This window comes from Lepidochelys kempii, chromosome 19 (genome assembly GCF_965140265.1).
Source record: "Lepidochelys kempii isolate rLepKem1 chromosome 19, rLepKem1.hap2, whole genome shotgun sequence".
NCBI classification, from domain to species: Eukaryota; Metazoa; Chordata; order Testudines; family Cheloniidae; genus Lepidochelys; species Lepidochelys kempii.
In genome coordinates this window covers 5,631,381-5,652,765 of record NC_133274.1, presented here as the reverse complement: position 1 = coordinate 5,652,765, position 21,385 = coordinate 5,631,381, and the positions used below count along the sequence as shown (strand labels likewise).

Genomic DNA, 21,385 nt, shown 5'->3' with positions numbered 1-21,385 from the left:
ATCTCACCCAAGGTGCCTCCGGATAAAGGCCTTTCTGCTAACCGTGCCGGCAGCTTCCAGCCATCAGGTTCTTCGGCATGTTTGCAGGGATGCCATGGCACACACGGACGCTTGAGGTGTGTCTGCTCCCATCATGCCCTCTCCTCCTGCCATCAGAGCCTTTCCTTTGTTACAGCTGGGATTTCCCACCCCAGCCTGTCGCACAGAGAAGGGAATTGACTTGACTCCCATCCAGCACATCAGTGGCAGAACCGGGAACAGAACCCACCACTGGCAAATTCCAGCCCTAAACCAGGCTCCTCCTCGGCTTGGTTCTCTTTCCTCCCAGGTTTGGGGGTTCTCTGTCTGGGGCTGATGGAAGGGTCACCTCAGTTCAGGGAGCCAAGGCCGGGGACTCACTCCCCTCCAAGGATGCACAGAGCCCCTGAGTGTCCAATTCTAGCTCTCAGGACAAGATCTCCCTGCATGGGTTAGTCTATCCATGGCCGTTTGTGTCACCAGCAGAGCCAGGCAACTCCGGGAGCCTGTGGAACTGGCCTGCTTTTGGGGGTTTGCTTCAAACTCTAGACTCAAACCCAGCGTGCGAGGAAGCTCATCAGTGGACACCAGCCTCAGCTACAGAGTTGGGACCCAGCTCAGAACTCACTTTGGCCCAGACCTCAGGGATATTCAGGTCACTCACAGGATCTGATTCTGAAGCCACAGCCAAAGTTTGCACTGAGAGGTCAGGTCTGATTTTGTCCCACCTCTAGTCGATTGAGACAAACTAAGTCTCAGGGGTGAAGTCGAGCCCAGTTTGTGCTGCTGAAAGATTCACAACTCCAACTCAGAAGCCGGTGAAGTTCTGAGATTTCTATGGGACTTTCCCTTTGGGCTCGTTCATAGGGGAGGGGGGGGGAAATCAAGTAGATCACAACCTAAGAAAGCAGCCTGACAAAACACTGCAACACAAAAGCTGGTGGCTCATCCTGCCCCATTTGTGTCTGATTTTCTTTGACCGGTTGCTGGTTTGATTTTGAAATGCTTGCGTCAAGGCTCTCTTTCCCCTACATCCTCCCAGACTCTCCTTCGGAGAAAAGGGTGCTTACACCCATACACCTCCCAAACCAGGCCACATGAACCACAACCAGCCCAGGGGCAACAGGCACGGGTCCCCATCCACATCCCACCCAGCTAAGGGTCAAATTTAGTCCCTGCTGCCTGGCTTGTATGGGAAAGCGAGCCGCTGGGGCAGAGGAAATCGGCTGCTGCTCTGTGCAAGTCTCTACAGTAATAGGATGCAAGGGAATAATAATAAAAAGAACCACCAGAAAATATCAGCGGTCAGCAGCCTGGGTCCCGGCCAGTGTGTTGCAGCGTTTGGCAGGAGGGATCAGAAACACTTAACATCGCTGCCTGCCTCAGTTTCATCCCCCCGCGTTCACCTAGGTTGCCCGGGCAGTTCCAGGGTCCAAAAAGGGACATTCTGTGCCTGCAAGGGACACAAGGTTGTCACTGTGCAGCCTGCTAGCCCTGTAGATTCACACCCTGGCTTGCCGGGCAGCAGCGTCCCGGCTAGACCAAGCCCCAAGCGAATCAGCAGCTCCTTGGCCCAGCTGCATGGTCCGTGCACAGACAGCTCTCCCACCGACATGGGCGGGTATTTAAGGCTGGAGCTGGGCAATGCCCAGCCAGGCTGAAATTGCAGTTTACAGGGAAAATGGTTCTTCGTTTCAGTGCAAGGAATTGCAGAAGTAAAAGTTCAAATCAGCAAACTTCAGAAGAACTGTTTGCTCATTGCTAGCTGGCTTCCTGTTCAAAGCACTGTGCAGATACAGGCCTTGATTTATCCCCCGGTCCTGGCAGCTTCTGCCCTGGGGGACTCAGAAGTGGGGCCCCCCAGGGATGGAAAATCCACCTGGGGATTGGGGCAGTAGTAGGACAAGGTGCTTGCAACCTTAGTAGCCGCACAGTGGATGGGGCTGATCAGTGAGGAGATATGTGGCCAAAGCCTCTGATTCAGAGCATCTCTCAGGTGGCTTCATCTTGTGGAGCTCCTGGCTGCAGAGTCAAGTTCCTGGGGAAGCCACCCCTGCCCTCCCCCAGATCCAGGGGTGAATCCCCTACTGGGCTGGGAGCATGTGTGAAAACTGCCCTGCACCAGCAAGGGTGAATCCAGCTAATTTCCCTTCAGGTCAATATTACCCCCATAATATAGATGGGGAAACTGAGGCACAGAGCTGCTATGTGAGATTCCCAAAGCCACACAGGAAGGCAGTGTCAGAATTGGGATTAGAACTCTGAACTTGTGGCTTGGAGGATACCACCAGACTGGACTTGCCCAGCGTCTCCAGCTACAGGAGAGAGAGAAATGCTCTATTGCATTTTCTTGATCTTCTTTGTTGAAGCTGAATTACTTTCAAAACCCTTCCTAGGTACACATGTAAGGAGACAGGATGGGGTCCCACAAATGCAACAGCTCTCTGGGGCGCCAGGCTTTCATTAAGCAGCATAAGAGATGCACAAACAATTCCTACTAGGTTCCCATTTGCCTTCTCCCTCTGATCGCGTCCTGAACTCCAGACACACAGGTGAGATTTTAACAAGAAGGGCTGGAGGTAAAATGCATCAAATCAACACTAACAAGGGAAGCAAAGTGAACAGGTCTGCAGACTGCAGCTGAGCATGGGAGTGGGGGCAGTAATTTGTAAGGGGTTTGGTTTTGTTATTGTTTCAATCTTCTGTAATTTGCTCCTGGTCAAATTGCTCTTCTAATGAAATGCTCCTCTAGGAAAGCAAATTCTGCTGAGCCAAGTTTTCAGTGCCCGGAAGTTTCATAACCATTAACATAAGCTGGTAGGAACCCGGTTCTTTCAGAGCAGCAATATGGAAAGTGACTAGTCAACTGCAAAAGGGGGTCTGAGGTTCAGGTCTGGTGAGCACCCGAGGGGGGGAGGGGGGGAGAGAGAGAGCGTGTGTGTGAAAGTACTGGAGTTTGCAAAAAAACAGGACTGGAAAGCTTGCAGGAAAACAGAAGTCTCACCAGATCCCTGCCTTTGGCTGCTCGTGGCCAGGGAATGCCAGGCACTTGCAGGTAATTTTGACACTTCTGGCCCAGGAAGCGCAGTGGCAGCTGCTGAGAGATGTTGTGGGAAAATGTTTAGAGTCCGGTTCTTATTTCTATTGTGGTAGCAACCAAGGGCTGCAATGGAGCGTTCAGATTGTAAGCTCTTTGGGACTCTTTTTGTTCTGTGGTTGTACAGCGCCGAGCACCGTGGGGCCCTAAGGTGCGACCTCAGTCCATATAAACAGCCTCCGCAACACCTGGGGCCCCACTGTGTTAGGCACTGTACATACATCTAACAAGAATCAGTTCTTGCTCCAGAGGGACTCTGAACTAAGAGGACAAGAGAAGGAATTTTGTCCCAATTTACAGAGACTAAGGCCCAGATTCTCAGTTTACCAATGAAAAGAGACTCATATTTGAGACCTGGATTTGGGATCTTAAACCGGTTTTAAGAGAGGGGGAGCATTTCATTCCACAGCGTATAGTTCCATTTAATACCCTATTTCCACAGTCCTCCAAGATGACAGCGCCCAGGTCGATGTCACAAGTCAAGCATCTGTCCTCAGCTCTCCCACTGAGCCTGAGCGAGTCACTTTCTTTGCCTCCGCGCTGCCCTTTCGACATGAAACGTTCCCAGAGTGCGACATGACAAGTAACTCCCCCATCTTGACGATGACATTATGAAAGGCAGGACAGACAGGAGCCGCCTGCACAGACAAGGAAATACTGGTAGCAAAACGCACATCTACATTAGGTGCTCGCTACCATAACTTCCTGGAGAGTTTATAGGGTCCCTACCAGGGTAGACAGAGCTTAAATTGATCCCATTCTTTAAAAGTTACTGGCTTCAACACCCTGAACACACAAAACACATCCAAATCTACCCCAGAATAAAGGCTCTGATGTGTAAGATTCCAGCCCATCAGCAAACCTGATCAAGCTGTTGTGATCCTAGATACAGCTGTGCACCATGTCCCAACGCTGGGGCAGATGGGGAGAGCAACCAGACTGCCCAGCACCTATGCACCTGTCCAGGGCACCTCCAGACCCCTGTGCGTAGCCCCTAAGCAGAGAGTGGAGATCCTATTTAGCCCACCGCTCTCAGTCTGCAGGATTTTAAGTATCTGGGGGACACGGAACAACTTTTAAGCTCTCTCTAAGTGCCATTCTAAGGTTTTCCCTTTGAGGGCCACATCGATTAGGCAGATCTACGGGAGCACATAGAAACGCAGTCCCAACAGAGCTCTCCAAAGCGTGGAGAGCTGCAGCATTGGGGTGAAGCCGAGTCAACTTCCTGTATCGATCGCCAGCAGCGATGGTATTTATAGAAAGACGTCCACCAAAAGAGAGACCGGAGTTTATGTTGGGGGGGGGTGAAGAAAGGGGCAGAGAGAGACATACTGAGCTCACCCCACCCTGCACACAGCTTTCTGGCCAGCTCGAACAATATATGAGAGGGACGTGATTGTACAGATTCAGACTGCAAGCTATTCAGGGCAGGGACTGCCTACTGCTCTGTGTTCATGCAGCGCCTAGCACAGGGGGGCACTGCTCCTGGCTGGCCTGGAGCTACTACCTTCATCAACAGGATTCATAATAATTCAGGGCTTTGGAGACAATCTGCCCCATGCTAGGAGAGCATCCCCTGCCTTCGACATCAGTCCCACTGCCTCCCCCAACCTCCTTTGAGAAGAAAAGCGGTATCTTGTCATGTTTGCTAATTATTAGTGCTTTGTACATGGGTAGCGCCCTACGGTCGCAGTCTGGGTCGGGGCTAGGAGCTGTACACACCTTGGGTAGTCGGTCCCTGCCCTGAAGACCTTGCAATCTAGAAGACAAGACGGCCAACCACAAAACAACCTCGTAGCAGCAAGAACTAGTTTCCAAGGCAGGGTGTGTAATCCTTTCCCTGAATCCCCATCAAGGTCTCTATGCCAAGTTTGTGACGCAAGAACACATCTCATGGTAAAGGTCACAAACAAGGGTCCTAGATGCAACTGACGCAGCCACAGACCAGGCCCGTTGCTGGAGCAGGCGTGACGGGGACCTTGCATCACGTACGCATGGGGCCAGGGCAAACCCTGAACTCGGTGTCCTGGAGAGTTTCATTGTGGATCACTGCACCCTGCCCCCGCCTCACAAGCTCATTCGACAGGAGTCCCCTGGCGCTAATCCTTCCCAGCAAGGCCTGGCTGGGAAACAGAAGCTATTGCATAGGCCTGGAAGTGGTGCAGAGGAGCGAAGACAGAGAGGGAATGCAGTCCCTCTTCCAGCAGATCAGAGTCTCGTTTGAAGGCTTCCAGAGCACCACGTGGGATGTGGCAGGAGGAGGATCCCGCTAGCAGGGAGCTCCTTCTCCAGTTTCCACGATGAGGAAGGGCATGTTTAGACGTCAGGGATCTAATGGGAACCAGGAAGGGTAGGTGGGTAACGCCCCAGTACAGCCCCTTGCTTGGCAGCGCTGTACTAGGGGCTCTAGTGGATAGTCTTGTTCCACTGGAGTTATGGGGGGGCTGGACGGCGCGTGTGTGTGTGTGTGTGTGTGTTGTGTGTGCACGCACCACTCATTACTCTTTGAACGCAAGATTCTCCTTCCCTTTCTTCTTTCAGAGCACAGCAAAATCTGTGTAATATATGACTACCAGCCCTTCCTCGCCAGCTGTCACCCTTCATTCCTCGCAGGAGGATCTTTGTTTCCAGCACAACATTTGCGCACACAACCCCCTCCCCCCCAACAACAACAAACAAAGAAAAAAAACCACCCCAGCGAACGACTTTGAGGGTCCCGAGAAGAGTTACAGATGGCAGACCGGCTCCTGTCTGATCTCCCCCTGGGGAATGCAGATGCCCTGTTATCAAGTGACAAATCCATCCTGCTACCTCACTAGGCTAGCTTAAATCAGACCCACTCCCCCCCCCCCCCCCTTAACAGGCTGTGACTCGCACATTCAGTTCCCAGTTCGTACATTCTGTTACCACTGAATTATAGCTCCCCAAAACCAAGATGGGAGAGCACGGTCGTGACATCCTGGCTGCTTCTGACGGCCTGGCACTGTACTGCCGTGGCTCGGGCTCTTGCAGCAAGAGCTAAACACACTCACACGCCAAAAGGCAGGGGATGCACACGCAGCCCGCACAGGCTTGGCACATACATGTGCCTAAGCAGGTATACAGCAGCCTGGACACGCAGCCTCACACTTACTGGTTGGTGCTGATCTTAGCTATTTTTAGGTGTGTGTGGGGGGGTCTCCCACTCTCTGACGCCAAACACCTCCTGTCCTCCCAGTCATGCGGCACCAGCTGCTCACCCCCTCCACTCCAGTCTTCCATTCCCCACACCCAGCCCCACCACCTTGGCCCCCATGGCGGTACCTGCCAGCTCTGACTTATGGTGCCTGGAGTGCACCTCCTGCCTGGCTAAGACCAGCTTGTGAAATGGGCCGGAGCAGCGAGAGCGCAGGTGCACCGGTGGCTGCCTGCTGAACTCCTTCCTGGGCCCACAGAAATCGAGCGCATGGTACAGAGGGAAGAACACGCCCTGGGCCTGCAGGCAGAGCAGCCAGCTGCATGGCGCAGTGGGACCGGGGCTTAGCACAGGCATGTCAGTGAATATGCAATACTCAGCACTTCCACAGCACTCTTCCAGCCGGAGATCTCCACGCACTTTAAAAAAACGCATAGGGAAATACCATGCTTTCCATCTGTAAGATGGGGAAACTGAGGCCAGAGGAGGTGGGAGGGAACTGACTTTGCCCAGGGTCATGGGTAGAGCCAGGATCAGAAGGCAGGTGTCCTGATTCCCAGTCTGATGTAGTTCCTAGTTTCCCGGAGATATACTGACATGAGCAAGCCACTTCCTTTCCCTCTTCTCAGATTCAAATCCAGGGGCACTTTCTCTCAGCATGTTCGATCACGACACTTTCTCCCGGGGAGATTGCAGGCAATTTGGAACCAGAGTCTAATTGCTACCCACACGCCAAGTTAGCAAAAGATTCCCTAGGGGAGTTCAAATCGCTGCTCAAGCACTGAGTAAACCCTGTTTAGAAATATTCCTGCTTCTGAAGATCCAGCCGACACGTAGGGTCAAACCCCTGGTTGGTCTGGGAGAAGCTTCTTGCAGCTTCAACTCTCCTCCTTGATTAGGCCCTGGCTGCGTCTCATGAGACACCGAGCTGTGGGTTAATGGCACTGCAAGCCAAACTACAGGTCCCCCCTACCCAAAATTAGCCAGGCATAAAATAGAGAGAGTCTTTGGGAGCTTTCCCTCCACTCTCCCCACCCCATCCCCATGAAAACACCTGGAGCAAGTTAAGAGGGACACGGAAGGAGGAAAAAATGAAATAAAAGAAAGCCAACCGCAGCTCGGGACGTTGGCACTGGTCTGTGAGCAGAGCGATCTCTGCAGAGAGCGCTCAGCAGGGTTTTCCCACGAGGCCTGAGCAGGCTTTGAACAGCGACTAGGAGACACAATCCCAGCACTTTCGCTTGTCCCACTTGTGGCTGAACCCACCGATAGACCTGGACACGGCCCCAAGGACATCCGGCTGGGGAACGTGCAGCGTCGCTGCATTGGACCCTGCTGCTGTCGGAGGAGAGCAGAGGAGCAGGCTACCCGCTCCCCATTCAAATCTGTCCTAAGGGCAGAGTAATGCCACAACACCGCCCTGCTAAGAGTAGATCTAGGCAGTCATTATCCTCCAGCCCTTCTCACACTCACACGCACAGCACAAGAGACAGGCCCTGCCCCGAAGTGCTCACAATCTAAATAGACTAGACAAAGGGGGCGGGGGTGGAGAGAGAGAAGGGCACAGGTTCACCCTAGGTCTTACAAGAGGTCAGTCTTGGAGCTGGGGCTAGAATCCTGGTCTCCCCAGCCCCACTGCTCTACCCACTAGCCCAAGCTGCCTCAGCAAACCTTTGGGTGCTTTGGAAGCTCATTCGCACGGCAGCATGGAGAATCTACGGCTCCTTCAAAGACATTCAGACTCTTTGAGCTTTAAATCAGAATTTGGAAGGGGGGGGGAAAGAAATCCACATATGCCTTGCATCGCGAAAAACGAAACAGGAAGGGACCTGCTGTCAGAAAGGGTCTAAATAGATATTTATTTACATGTGCAAACCTGCTGCTCTTTATCCTCTGTCTGAGGCACTCTGCACTTCACACACTCGCAGGTCTCTCGCTCAGATTTCCAGCGGGTGTCCTATCAGGCCCCCCGTAGTGCTCCACTCAGCCAAGGAGTTCAACTCCCTTTACAGAGACGAATGAGGTAGGCTGCTGCCCTCTCTTCCAGGCACGGGTGGTAATGCCCGGGTTGGGCTTCTGGGGAAACCAGTGGCACAGAGACGCAGCTCCCCTGCAAGTTGCACAAAGCCACGAGCAGCGGTACCACCTAGAAGAGAATCTAGCAGCGCTTCCACCCAGACACAGGCTCCCACCGCTTAACCACACTTCCCTTTCTGCGCATATGTTCCCCTCTCAGCCGCGTTTTTCAGCTCTCTTGCTTTGCAGAGCAAGGGCTAGATCCACAAAGCGAATTAGGAACCTCAATGCCTCTTCAGGACCCAAGCCCAAAATGTGGAGCCTTAAAGTCCCCACCCAGCTGCTGCCTAACCCCACGGGCACCTACACTCCTTAGACATCAAACTCCCCCCCGCCCCCAATAAATTCCCCAGGGTGACTACATTTCTGCCATCGGGCATGTGCAATGCCACATAAATCCTGACACCCAGCTCACTCTGAGTCCAGCAGCATCCTCACACTGGGCATTGCCCTACATATTTCACCTGTGGGGCCTGACCCGGGAGGCGTTTTCAGTGGCCACCCACCAGATCGAACCTAGCACAGAGCAAGGCTGCTGCAAGAGGAGATGAGGCAATGAACATCCAGTCACCGGGATATAGAGTCGATCTCTCTCTCTCTGGCCCAAGAAACCTAGAATATTTGTGCCGTGTGGCACAGCTCCAAGGAGAGGTTGAGAGAGACCTGCCCCAGAGCTCCTTACCCCCAGTGGTTGGAGCACTTGCTTGGAAGGCAGGATAGCCAAGTCCCTGCTCCACGCAAGGCTGTGGGGGTGGGAGGGGGATTTGATTCTGGGTCTCTCGACTTCCTGGGCGAGCGTTCGAACTGCTGAGCTACATGTGGCAAGGGGGACTCCTCCTTTGTGCACCCCCAAGGAGAAAGGGTGTAGGTGCCCAACTTCAGAAGGGTACACATGGCTGTGAATCCCAAGCAGATGGAGGCATCCTCCCTCCAGCCCAGACTTTGATGCCTAACTCCCTTTGGCTTCTTCCCTTGGCATTTCCTCTTGGCTAGCTTAGGCAGATCACTCAGCCACTGACTTTTGTGGGTCCTTTTTTTAGGCACTTAACACGCCCCTTGCATGGAACAGGGAGACTGGGTGACTCCCGCCAGGCAGCAAGGCACGCAGAGTTGGCATTGCAGTGCCTAGTGTTTGAGTCTCCCTTACAGATCTAGCCCGATTCCAATATGCATAATTCCAGTGGCGTTCCACCCAGGGAGAGACCCTTTCATGGGGCAGACATTGGTTCCTAATTCATTCTACCTATGCAAAGAGGTTCCCAACACTTCTGCCAAGGGAGCTAGCACCCTAGGATCAGGGCAGGGAGTTTTCCTACTGCCGTTTCTTCCTTTGCCTTTGTATAACTAAAGAGAAATACGGTAAGAGCACGCTGGCTGAAATAACCCACTTAAAAGAGGAAAAAACGTGCCTCTGGGACACAGAACACCTGCTCTTTGATTTATGGACCTCCTATTTACCCAGAGCACCATTGCAACTGTTTTAAGCACAAAAAAATCACAAGCTATCTAATTAGGCAGAAAGACAACTCGCTAATTTTCTGTGGCAAAGCCCCATTCCCCCAAATTAACACCAGCTGACACTGGAGCAACACAAGGTTTGGAGGCCTCCTGGTCCCCCTTTCGTTTCTCAATAATTACCCTTTCTGCTGAACCCAAGAAATGTCTGCACTGCACTTGTAAGGCACCGATCATGAATGCCTTGCATTCTATTCAAAACCAATCATGTCACAGCCCGTGCTGAGCTGGTGTCCTCTAACGCAATCACTCTTCATTCCGTGTCTCCCCAGAGCACGCACACACAAGTCCGTTCCCTTCTAAGTCACCGTTTGATAAATGACGCTGGCTTCCCTTTGCCATCCCTGAGAATGGGAGTTTGTTAATGAAATTAACAGACTCATGTACATACCAGGCAGCTCACCCACCAGAGATCTGTTAAGTGAGGATTGTTTTTCTAGGGCCCAGCCCTGTAGAACCAAGGCATCACCGCTCCTGCCTTTCTGAAAGTCAAGAGTTCTTTCTAGGACAGACCCTTGATTTGCATTTTAAGAAAAATAAACAGAAATAGTCAGACAAATGTTTCTTGTTTTCTCTCCAAGCGAGAATGGAGGGCAACTCATCTCATTTCTAGGTCTTTAGTATTATTATGTTTGAGCTGCTTTGATTTTTAAATTTTAAAATTCCAAACAGTCAAACAAAAACTTTAGGGTCAAAATCTGAAGGGGGATTAACACAAATCTTTTGTTTCTTCAGAAAGAAGCTAAACTAAGCAACCAATATCCCTTGGGCCACAATACATACATCATTTCCCATGCTGGGAAAGGGTTTTTTTTTCAGGGGTTCCATTTGCTTTCCTGGATTATCACAGCTACGCTATAGTTCATGACAGCCGCAAAACCTTCGGGCCAGTTAATATCTAGGGAAGGCAGACCCAGAAAGCAAGCCTGTGTTTATGTTCTGGGTCCATTCCAGGGCTTGGAGCTAATAAACTATCAACATTGTTATTTAACACTAAAAAAACCCCTACCTTTTTAATTTGAAGTCATGCAAAGCAGAAGATACTATCTCAAACTTGAAAAAGAAAAAAGAAAAGGAGTACTTGTGGCACCTTACAGACTAACCTTTTAGTCTCTAAGGTGCCACAAGTCCTCCTTTTCTTTTTGCGAATACAGATTAACACGGCTGTTACTCTGAAACTTGAAAAAGAAACAAACTGAGAGGAAATGATCTGGGAGGTATTCTCACCTCGTCTGAGACTTGACACAAAGTTCAAACAATGGAGTGCTTTTTTTTTAAAAAAGCAAGCCACAAAAGTTGTTTGTAACCCAACCCCCCTCCTCCCAAAATAAGATGTTAGTCGAAAACTCAACACACTAGTCAATGAAGTGGAACACAGACAAGGCTGTTAACAACATGTACCTGGATTTGAAAGGTGTGAACTGAATTCGTAGGAAACTAGTGCAAATTTTGGAAGAGTTTTGAAGCTGTATGCAAGCAGGTGTGGATTCTTTACATTCACATGGAGACAAGACAGAGGAATGTGGACCCCTGGGGACTCCCCCAGCAGGTTCTGCTGGCAGTTGAGAGCTCTTTGCAGGGGGTTTAAGGTAGAAAGGGGATTGACAAGAGAACTGGCCACCTGGAAGGAAGAGATGGATTGTGAAAGGTGGGCTGAAATGGCGGAAGGGGATCAGGACTAGAAGCTGGTGGATACTGGATCAAGAAAGGACTTCAGGGTTAGGATAGCATTGGCGGAAGAGGGGTGGAGCGGAGGAAGGACTGGAAAGAAGCTCGGGTAGGAATCAGCCCTGAGAGAAAGGATGTGGGCGAGGAGAAAAGGGGACTGGTGAAAAAGAGTGGAGATGAAACCCGAGACTGGAGACTAGAAGGACCCCCATGGGGACCAGCATTGGGAGATGGGTACTGTCTATGCAGACTGGAGTGGTGCAGTGAGGACTGGGATGGGGACCGGGGATGCTCCCCTATTCAGAACTCAGGCAAGAGCCTAATAGTTGTGAGGTGTGGATGGTGGGGTTATGCAGGAGCCACAGTACCCACACAAACACATGGCGCTGGGGAAGGAGGATGAGGGACCTCCTGGGGATTAGATTGGTGGGCTGGTCCTTGGGAGATTAGGGGTCAGGATAGAGATGGGGGAATAGTTGATGGGACCCCTACAGATGAGCCAACCTGGCCCAGTACTGGGATGAAGGTGTGTAGATGGGGGAAAGGGCTGGGGGGGCTCAGAGGATGGTGTTATCCTGAAGGGTCAGGCTGGGACCCCTCTCACATGCTGGACCCTGCCACCCCAGGGATGTGGTGAGGTTAGGGACCTAGGGGTCAGACAGGGCCACATGAAGGTGGGTGAATGGGTGTCAGGCTGAGGGCACCGAGGAGCCAGGGGTCGAGGACAGGTTGGGGGGGGGCGCAGGGATGGGAACCTGCTCCAGGCTGAGGGCCTGGTGGGACCCACATGAAGGCAGGTAGCTGGGTATCAGGCTGGAGGGAAAGGGGTAGGGCGCCCCCCAGGTGGGTGCCCGGCAGACTCACATGAAGGCGGGTAGCTGGGGGGGGCAGGCTGGGGGCCCGGCGGACTCACAGGAAGGCAGGTAGCTGGGGGGGGGCAGGCTGGAGGGGACGGGGATGGGGGCCCGGCGGACTCACAGGAAGGCGGGTCGCTGGGGGGGCAGGCTGGGGGGCAGGCGGACTCACAGGAAGGCGGGTCGCTGGGGGGGCAGGCTGGGGGGCAGGCGGACTCACAGGAAGGCGGGTCGCTGGGGGGGCAGGCTGGGGGGCAGGCGGACTCACAGGAAGGCGGGTCGCTGGGGGGGCAGGCTGGGGGGCAGGCGGACTCACAGGAAGGCGGGTCGCTGGGGGGGCAGGCTGGGGGGCAGGCGGACTCACAGGAAGGCGGGTCGCTGGGGGGGCAGGCTGGGGGGCAGGCGGACTCACAGGAAGGCGGGTCGCTGGGGGGGCAGGCTGGGGGGCAGGCGGACTCACAGGAAGGCAAGTAGCTGGGGGGGGCAGGCTGGAGGGGACGGGGATGGGGGCCCGGCGGACTCACAGGAAGGCGGGTCGCTGGGGGGCAGGCTGGGGGGCAGGCGGCCTCACAGGAAGGCGGGTCGCTGGGGGGGCAGGCTGGGGGGCAGGCGGCCTCACAGGAAGGCGGGTCGCTGGGGGGGCAGGCTGGGGGGCAGGCGGCCTCGCAGGAAGGCGGGTCGCTGGGGGGGGCAGGCTGGGGGGCAGGCGGCCTCGCAGGAAGGCGGGTCGCTGGGGGGGGCAGGCTGGGGGGCAGGCGGCCTCGCAGGAAGGCGGGTCGCTGGGGGGGGCAGGCTGGGGGGCAGGCGGCCTCGCAGGAAGGCGGGTCGCTGGGGGGGGCAGGCTGGGGGGCAGGCGGCCTCGCAGGAAGGCGGGTCGCTGGGGGGGGCAGGCTGGGGGGCAGGCGGACTCGCAGGAAGGCGGGTCGCTGGGGGGGGCAGGCTGGAGGGGACGGGGATGGGGGCCCGGCGGACTCACAGGAAGGCGGGTCGCTGGGGGGCAGGCTGGGGGGCAGGCGGCCTCACAGGAAGGCGGGTCGCTGGGGGGGCAGGCTGGGGGGCAGGCGGACTCACAGGAAGGCGGGTCGCTGGGGGGGCAGGCTGGGGGGCAGGCGGACTCACAGGAAGGCGGGTCGCTGGGGGGGCAGGCTGGGGGGCAGGCGGACTCACAGGAAGGCGGGTCGCTGGGGGGGGCAGGCTGGAGGGGACGGGGATGGGGGCCCGGCGGACTCACAGGAAGGCAGGTAGCTGGGGGGGGCAGGCTGGAGGGGACGGGGATGGGGGCCCGGCGGACTCACAGGAAGGCGGGTCGCTGGGGGGGCAGGCTGGAGGGGACGGGGATGGGGGCCCGGCGGACTCACAGGAAGGCGGGTCGCTGGGGGGCAGGCTGGGGGGCAGGCGGCCTCACGGGAAGGCGGGTCGCTGGGGGGCAGGCTGGGGGGCAGGCGGCCTCACGGGAAGGCGGGTCGCTGGGGGGCAGGCTGGGGGGCAGGCGGCCTCACGGGAAGGCGGGTCGCTGGGGGGCAGGCTGGGGGGCAGGCGGCCTCACGGGAAGGCGGGTCGCTGGGGGGCAGGCTGGGGAGGGGACGGGGGATGGGGGCAGGCGGCCTCACAGGAAGGCGGGTCGCTGGGGGGCAGGCTGGGGGGCAGGCGGCCTCACGGGAAGGCGGGTCGCTGGGGGGCAGGCTGGGGGGCAGGCGGCCTCACGGGAAGGCGGGTCGCTGGGGGGCAGGCTGGGGGGCAGGCGGGCCTCACGGGAAGGCGGGTCGCTGGGGGGCAGGCTGGGGGCAGGCGGCCTCACGGGAAGGCGGGTCGCTGGGGGGCAGGCTGGGGGGCAGGCGGGCCTCACGGGAAGGCGGGGTCGCTGGGGGGCAGGCTGGGGGGGCAGGCGCCTCACGGAAGGCGGGTCGCTGGGGGGCAGGCTGGGGGGCAGGCGGCCTCACGGGAAGGCGGGTCGCTGGGGGGCAGGCTGGGGGGCAGGCGGCCTCACGGGAAGGCGGGTCGCTGGGGGGCAGGCTGGGGGGCAGGCGGCCTCACGGAAGGCGGGTCGCTGGGGGGCAGGCTGGGGGGCAGGCGGCCTCACGGGAAGGCGGGGTCGCTGGGGGGCAGGCTGGGGGGCAGGCGGCCTCACGGGAAGGCGGGTCGCTGGGGGGCAGGCTGGGGGGCAGGCGGCCTCACGGGAAGGCGGGTCGCTGGGGGGCAGGCTGGGGGCAGGCGGCCTCACGGGAAGGCGGGTCGCTGGGGGGCAGGCTGGGGGCAGGCGGCCTCACGGGAAGGCGGGTCGCTGGGGGCAGGCTGGGGGGGACGGGGAATGGGGGCAGGCGGCCTCACAGGAAGCGGGTCGCTGGGGGGCAGGCTGGGGGGCAGGCGGCCTCACGGGAAGGCGGGTCGCTGGGGGGCAGGCTGGGGGGCAGGCGGCCTCACGGGAAGGCGGGTCGCTGGGGGCAGGCTGGGGGGCAGGCGGCCTCACGGGAAGGCGGGTCGCTGGGGGGCAGGCTGGGGGGCAGGCGCCTCACGGGAAGGCGGGGTCGCTGGGGGGCAGGCTGGGGGGCAGGCGGCCTCACGGGAAGGCGGGTCGCTGGGGGGCAGGCTGGGGGGCAGGCGGCCTCACGGGAAGGCGGGTCGCTGGGGGGCAGGCTGGGGGGCAGGCGGCCTCACGGGAAGGCGGGTCGCTGGGGGGCAGGCTGGGGGGCAGGCGGCCTCACGGGAAGGCGGGTTCGCTGGGGGGCAGGCTGGGGGGCAGGCGGCCTCACGGGAAGGCGGGTCGCTGGGGGGCAGGCTGGGGGGCAGGCGGACTCACGGGAAGGCGGGTCGCTGGGGGGCAGGCTGGGGGGCAGGCGGACTCACGGGAAGGCGGGTCGCTGGGGGGCAGGCTGGGGGGCAGGCGGACTCACGGGAAGGCGGGTCGCTGGGGGGCAGGCTGGGGGGCAGGCGGACTCACGGGAAGGCGGGTCGCTGGGGGGCAGGCTGGGGGGCAGGCGGACTCACGGGAAGGCGGGTCGCTGGGGGGCAGGCTGGGGGGCAGGCGACTCACGGGAAGGCGGGTCGCTGGGGGGCAGGCTGGGGGGGCAGGAGGACTCACGGAAGGCGGGTCGCTGGGGGGCAGGCTGGGGGGCAGGCGGACTCACGGGAAGGCGGGTCGCTGGGGGGCAGGCTGGGGGGCAGGCGGACTCACGGGAAGGCGGGTCGCTGGGGGGGGCAGGCTGGAGGGGATGGGGGGCAGGCTGGGGGGCAGGCGGCCTCACAGGAAGGCGGGTCGCTGGGGGGCAGGGCTGGGGGGCAGGCGGACTCACATGAAGGCGGGTCGCTGGGGGGCAGGCTGGGGGGCAGGCGGCCTCACAGGAAGGCGGGTCGCTGGGGTGCAGGCTGGGGGGCAGGCGGCCTCACAGGAAGGCGGGTCGCTGGGGGCAGGCTGGGGGGGACGGGGATGGGGGCAGGCGGCCTCACAGGAAGGCGGGTCGCTGGGGGCAGGCTGGGGGGCAGGCGGACTCACGGGAAGGTGGGTCGCTGGGGGGCAGGCTGGGGGCAGGCGGACTCACGGAAGGCGGGTCGCTGGGGGGGGCAGGCTGGAGGGGATGGGGGGCAGGCTGGGGGCAGGCGGACTCACAGGAAGGCGGGTCGCTGGGGGGCAGGCTGGGGGGCAGGCGGCCTCACGGGAAGGCGGGTCGCTGGGGGCAGGCTGGGGGGCAGGCGGCCTCACGGGAAGGCGGGTCGCTGGGGGGCAGGCTGGGGGGCAGGCGGCCTCACAGGAAGGCGGGTCGCTGGGGGGCAGGCTGGGGGGCAGGCGGCCTCACAGGAAGGCGGGTCGCTGGGGGGCAGGCTGGGGGGCAGGCGGCCTCACAGGAAGGCGGGTCGCTGGGGGGCAGGCTGGGGGGCAGGCGGCCTCACAGGAAGGCGGGTCGCTGGGGGGGCAGGGCTGGAGGGGATGGGGGGCAGGCTGGGGGGCAGGCGGCCTCACAGGAAGGCGGGTCGCTGGGGGGCAGGGCTGGGGGGCAGGCGGACTCACAGGAAGGCGGGTCGCTGGGGGGCAGGCTGGGGGGGCAGGCGGACTCACGGGAAGGCGGGTCGCTGGGGGGGCAGGCTGGGGGGCAGGCGGACTCACGGGAAGGCGGGTCGCTGTGGGGCAGGCTGGGGGACAGGCGGACTCACATGAAGGCGGGTCGCTGGGGGGGGCAGGCTGGAGGGGATGGGGGGCAGGCTGGGGGGCAGGCGGACTCACGGGAAGGCGGGTCGCTGGGGGGCAGGCTGGGGGGCAGGCGGCCCTCACGGAAGGCGGGTCGCTGGGGGGCAGGCTGGGGGGCAGGCGGACTCACGGGAAGGCGGGTCGCTGGGGGGCAGGCTGGGGGGCAGGCGGACTCACGGGAAGGCGGGTCGCTGCGGGGGCAGGCTGGGGGCAGGCGGACTCACGGGAAGGCGGGTCGCTGGGGGGCAGGCTGGGGGGCAGGCGGACTCACGGGAAGGCGGGTCGCTGGGGGGCAGGCTGGGGGGCAGGCGGACTCACGGGAAGGCGGGTCGCTGGGGGGCAGGCTGGGGGGCAGGCGGACTCACGGGAAGGCGGGTCGCTGGGGGGCAGGCTGGGGGGCAGGCGGACTCACATGAAGGCAGGTAGCTGGGGGGGGGCAGGCTGGAGGGGACGGGGATGGGGGCCCGGCGGACTCACAGGAAGGCGGGTCGCTGGGGGGGCAGGCTGGGGGGCAGGCGGACTCACAGGAAGGCGGGTCGCTGGGGGGGGCAGGCTGGAGGGGATGGGGGGCAGGCTGGGGGGCAGGCGGACTCACGGGAAGGCGGGTCGCTGGGGGGCAGGCTGGGGGGCAGGCGGACTCACGGGAAGGCGGGTCGCTGGGGGGCAGGCTGGGGGGCAGGCGGACTCACGGGAAGGCGGGTCGCTGGGGGGCAGGCTGGGGGGCAGGCGGACTCACGGGAAGGCGGGTCGCTGGGGGGCAGGCTGGGGGGCAGGCGGACTCACATGAAGGCGTGGTAGACGAACGCCCAGCCGCGGGGTCTCTCCAGCACGTTGTAGAGACAGTTCTGAAGGCGCCGATAGCGCTTGTGCGCGGCGGAGCGGGAGGCGGCCCCGCCGGGCGGCGCTGGCAGCGGGGTCCCCAGCAGCCCCAGGCGCCGGGGGCTGCCCGCGGGCGGCTCGCTCTTCTCCGTCTGCACCGCGGTCAGGGCGACGAACTCCCCGCGCCGGGGGTCGCCGGGGATCGGGGGCGGCGAGAGCATGGGGAGGTCCCCCTCGCCGGGCGGCTGCAGCCCGGCCATGGCGCGCTCAGGGCAGGGAGCGGGGCCCCCGGACGGGCCGGCCCCGCATGGCCCGAGCTTCAGGCGAGTCCGGGCCCCGGGCTGGGACGGAGGGAGGGGAGCTCCCCGCGCGCCCCCTGGCTCCCCGAAGGGGGGCCCTTTGCTGGCGCTCCTGCCCCGGGCAGCGAGGGGACCGCGCGCCCCTGCAAGTGCGGGTCCGCCCGGTGCGCTCCGCGCAGGAGGCCGGGAAAGGAGCCCGGGACGTCCCGCAGCCTCAGCCCATCCGAAAGGGGCGGCGATGGAGCTGGAGCTGGAGCGGGCTGGGGTGGAGGGCGACACGCAGCGTCCCTCCCCGAGCAGCGGGGAGAGCCCCCCCCACCTCGGCGGCGGGGGGCGGCGGGCGCGTCCCGAGGCTCCTGCGCCGAAGCCTGGCAGAGCCGCCGCCGAAGTTTCCAGGAGTTGCAGTTTACATGGCACTCCGGGGGGCTGGTTAGCGTCAAAGCGCAGCGAATCGCGCAGGACTCCGAGCCTCCGCCGCTCTCCCAGCCCCGAGCTCTCCCCGGCCCCTCTCCATGCCGCTCGACTTCCCACCTGCCTTTTGCTTACACTCACATGTCACCTCGCCTCCTCCCCGGGCCCTTTCTCTCCTCCCCCAGCCCCTCCCTCCGCGCAGCCCGGCGACTTACTGGGCCGGAGCGGGTGCGGACTCCGCCTGCTGGGCTCTTAGTCGCTTCCCGGCTTCCCCCACCTGGCTGGGGCGGGGGTCCCGCTCAGGGCTCAGCTACGATGCGTTCTCCGGCGGCGTCTCGCAGCCCAGCGCCGTGGTTTCCCTTCCCCCGCCAGCCAAACGGCGGTGAGCTTGTTACTCAGTAAAAGGTCGGGCATTTCTGGGGCCGAGCAGCCCCCCCAGCCAGACCCCGGCGGGGAGGTAAAGAATGAACAGGGGTAGAAAACCTCATGCTTCAGGGCGCAAAGCAAACCCCATGTGGTCAGGAAGGACCCTCCCCCTGGAGAGCTTGAGCTATAATCCAGCATTTTAAGGTCTCTTGCATCTTCCTCCGAAGTGCTGGCCACGGTCAGAGAAGGGGCTGGACGCTCCGGTCTGGCCCTTGCGAGGGATTCTTTTTTATATTCTTATGCCTAAATAAATGTGTTCGTCTCTACAGTGCCCCAAGGACTCCTCCTTGTTTTTGCTGATACAGACTAACACAGCTACCCCTCTGAAACCTGTTTTTGACATCTGTGCTGCTGTTTTTCTCTGATGCCAGCAGGCAGCCTTCACCTGGAGTGGATCAAAATGTTGTTTCCAAATAGGGGAGGGCCTGGTTGGCAAAGCTTGTTGAAAACCTAACCACTTGAAGGTCCCAGCCCCAGGGAAGAGGCTGCAGGCTGCTTGCAGCTTTGGCTGTTTAAGTTGTTGCCTTCCCCCCATGACATGCCAAGCAGAGCTCTGGGGAGCTCCTGGGTTCCATTTCTTTGGCCACCACCTGCGGGGGCTTTGCAGCCCTTAAGCTTTGGCCACAGTCTTGAGTTTCTCTTTGCGGTTCAAACAACTCCCTCAAAAAACTGTGAAATTCAGTCAAAACCCACTAAATTCCACCACCTTGCCCCAAAAGCAAAACTCCGTCCGATCCCGGCAGCTCCCTCCCAGTGAGATCAAGGCTAGCTGGAAAGAGTTGGGAGAGCGCACAAGATCTGGGCTCAGCTTGCCCCGAGACCTGAAACCAGCTGAACACCCATGTCAGAGCCATGCAGGGCTTAGAAACACATATAAACACGGCCCACCTTGGCCGACCCTGGAGACCTCCGGAGCTAAAAGCATCACCCTCTACACTCGAGCTAAAGGATTGTGACCTATGGCCGGGAGCTGGAATAGACGCCATCCTCTGCACGAGGCCCAGCGGAGGAGATACGCACACTGGACCATGGCTTAACTTACATATAACTTGGTGCTTTTGGCCAAGTTTCACTTTGCCTTTTGGGCAGCCTGTTCTAATCTGAATCCCAGAGAGAGACCACACGTAGCCCGCAGCTGAAGGAAACTGACTCCCTGATGCTTCACCAGGCTCTGGGGAAGGCATCATCTGCTACTGGTCCCAGACATTAGCCATCTGTAATTATTGAACTTCAGCATCTTTGAGAACCAACTGGGAAAAGCAAGGCAGGGAGCACAGGGAATCAGTTTAGAGAAATGGGAACCAATAAACTGGGAATCAGCAGAGACGGGAGACATGGCAGCAGCTTGTTTGGAAGAGATCTTGGATAATCTGGACTCTGTTGTAAATCAATCCTGGTATACGCTGTGGGCAGATTCACCAGGCAGGGCAGGCCAAGCAAAGGCCAGGTGTTAAAGATAATCTGCTGCCCACAGAAGTGAGCTGTAGCTCACGAAAGCTCATGCTCAAATAAATTGGTTAGTCTCTAAGGTGCCACAAGTACTCCTTTTCTTTTTGCGAATACAGACTAACACGGCTGTTCCTCTGAAACTTGATCTCCTTGCACTTTCTGCAGCCGTAGCTGGTGGGGGCCACTCTCAGAGAGGAAACTGGCCTAGATGGACCCCCGTCTGGTGCATTCTGGCAATCGCTATGTTCCTCAGGGTGTGTTTGTTAATCAAGAGAAGATAAAAAAACCCCGCAGCACCAAGTCTCAGAGCATGGGTCAGTTGACTTGGGCTCATGGTGCTAAACATTGCAGGGTAGATGGTGGGGCTCAGACTGGAGTCTAGGCGCTGAGACCCACCCCCCCATCACTGGGTTTCAGAGCCCAGGCTTCAGTTTGAGCCACAAGATTTGCCCTGCAATTTTATAGCCCCCCAGCCCAAATCCCGCAAGCCTCAACCAGCTGACTTGGGCCAGCCACGGTCGGGGTGTGGGTCTTTTATTGCAGTGGAGATGTACCGTTAGGGACAGAGAAGTCCCCGCTTTCCCCCAGCTGGGAAGGAGAGACGACACATCCTTCCTGGCTACTGCTGAGAATCCCTCCCAATCCGTGCCCTGCAGGTCTCCCACCATTAAGGCTAGGTTGTGTCTGCTTCTAGCAGCCACTGCTTGCTGCCTGCAGCCATGTGGCCCTGAACTCAGACCCCCTCGGAGTTCAAGGGCTGAGCCGTGGGGCCAGGGCCCTGTGTACATGCCCCAGGACCAGCACTTGGCCACACCCGGTTTATTGCTGATTGGTTTATTTCCTAGGCAGCCTGTAAACGTAACATTCACCTGCAGATCTCCCAGCACTTTGTGGATCTGCATGAGCTAAGCCTCACAGCCCCCTGACGCTGAGCAGCAGGTACGATCGCTGACTTAGATGGGGAAACCGAGGCACAGAGAGATTAAACAATTTACCTGATGTGGCACGCGGGGGTGGGAGGGTCAGCAGCATGTGCCACAGGCTTAGCTCCTCCTCCTCTGCCCTAGCCACACTTCCTCTCCAAGGGGTTAAAGAAGCTGGTTTTATTTTCAAAGCCAGTTTCCCCCAAGTGCACCCCAGGGCCCACGCTGCTGAAAGAGAAGTAGAGTAGCATGAGTGAAAATTTACGGCTTAGATTAGTGAATTGTTTATCATGGTGGTTGAGGATCCTGGCCCAAGCGCCCGGCCCCAGCGAGCATCACTAAGTGTGTTGGGTGCTTTGGAAATACGTGCAATAAATGACTAGATAATACGTTTGCCACCTAATACTTCTCCCTGCGAAGGATTTGCCCACACGCCCGAGCTGCTTGCACACTTGGGAAAGCTGCAACTTGGAGA

At 59.5% G+C, this 21,385-nt stretch overlaps 1 protein-coding gene across 4 annotated transcripts in view; it reads right to left on the bottom strand.

The window, feature by feature from the left end:
- The window catches only part of KCNQ4 (potassium voltage-gated channel subfamily Q member 4), a 91,747-nt gene extending 70,693 nt beyond the window's left edge, over window positions 1–21,054 (bottom strand). For 3 of the 4 annotated variants that reach the window (XM_073317574.1, XM_073317575.1, XM_073317576.1), the window contains exon 1: window positions 17,367–18,218. In XM_073317574.1, the coding sequence (XP_073173675.1) occupies window positions 17,367–17,662 (296 nt within the window). In that variant the 5' untranslated portion in view covers window positions 17,663–18,218. Of the gene's footprint in view, window positions 1–17,366; window positions 18,219–20,982 lie in introns of those variants that run through there. The other variant, XM_073317578.1, reaches the window with a different exon arrangement.
- Window positions 21,055–21,385: the final 331 nt, after the last annotated feature.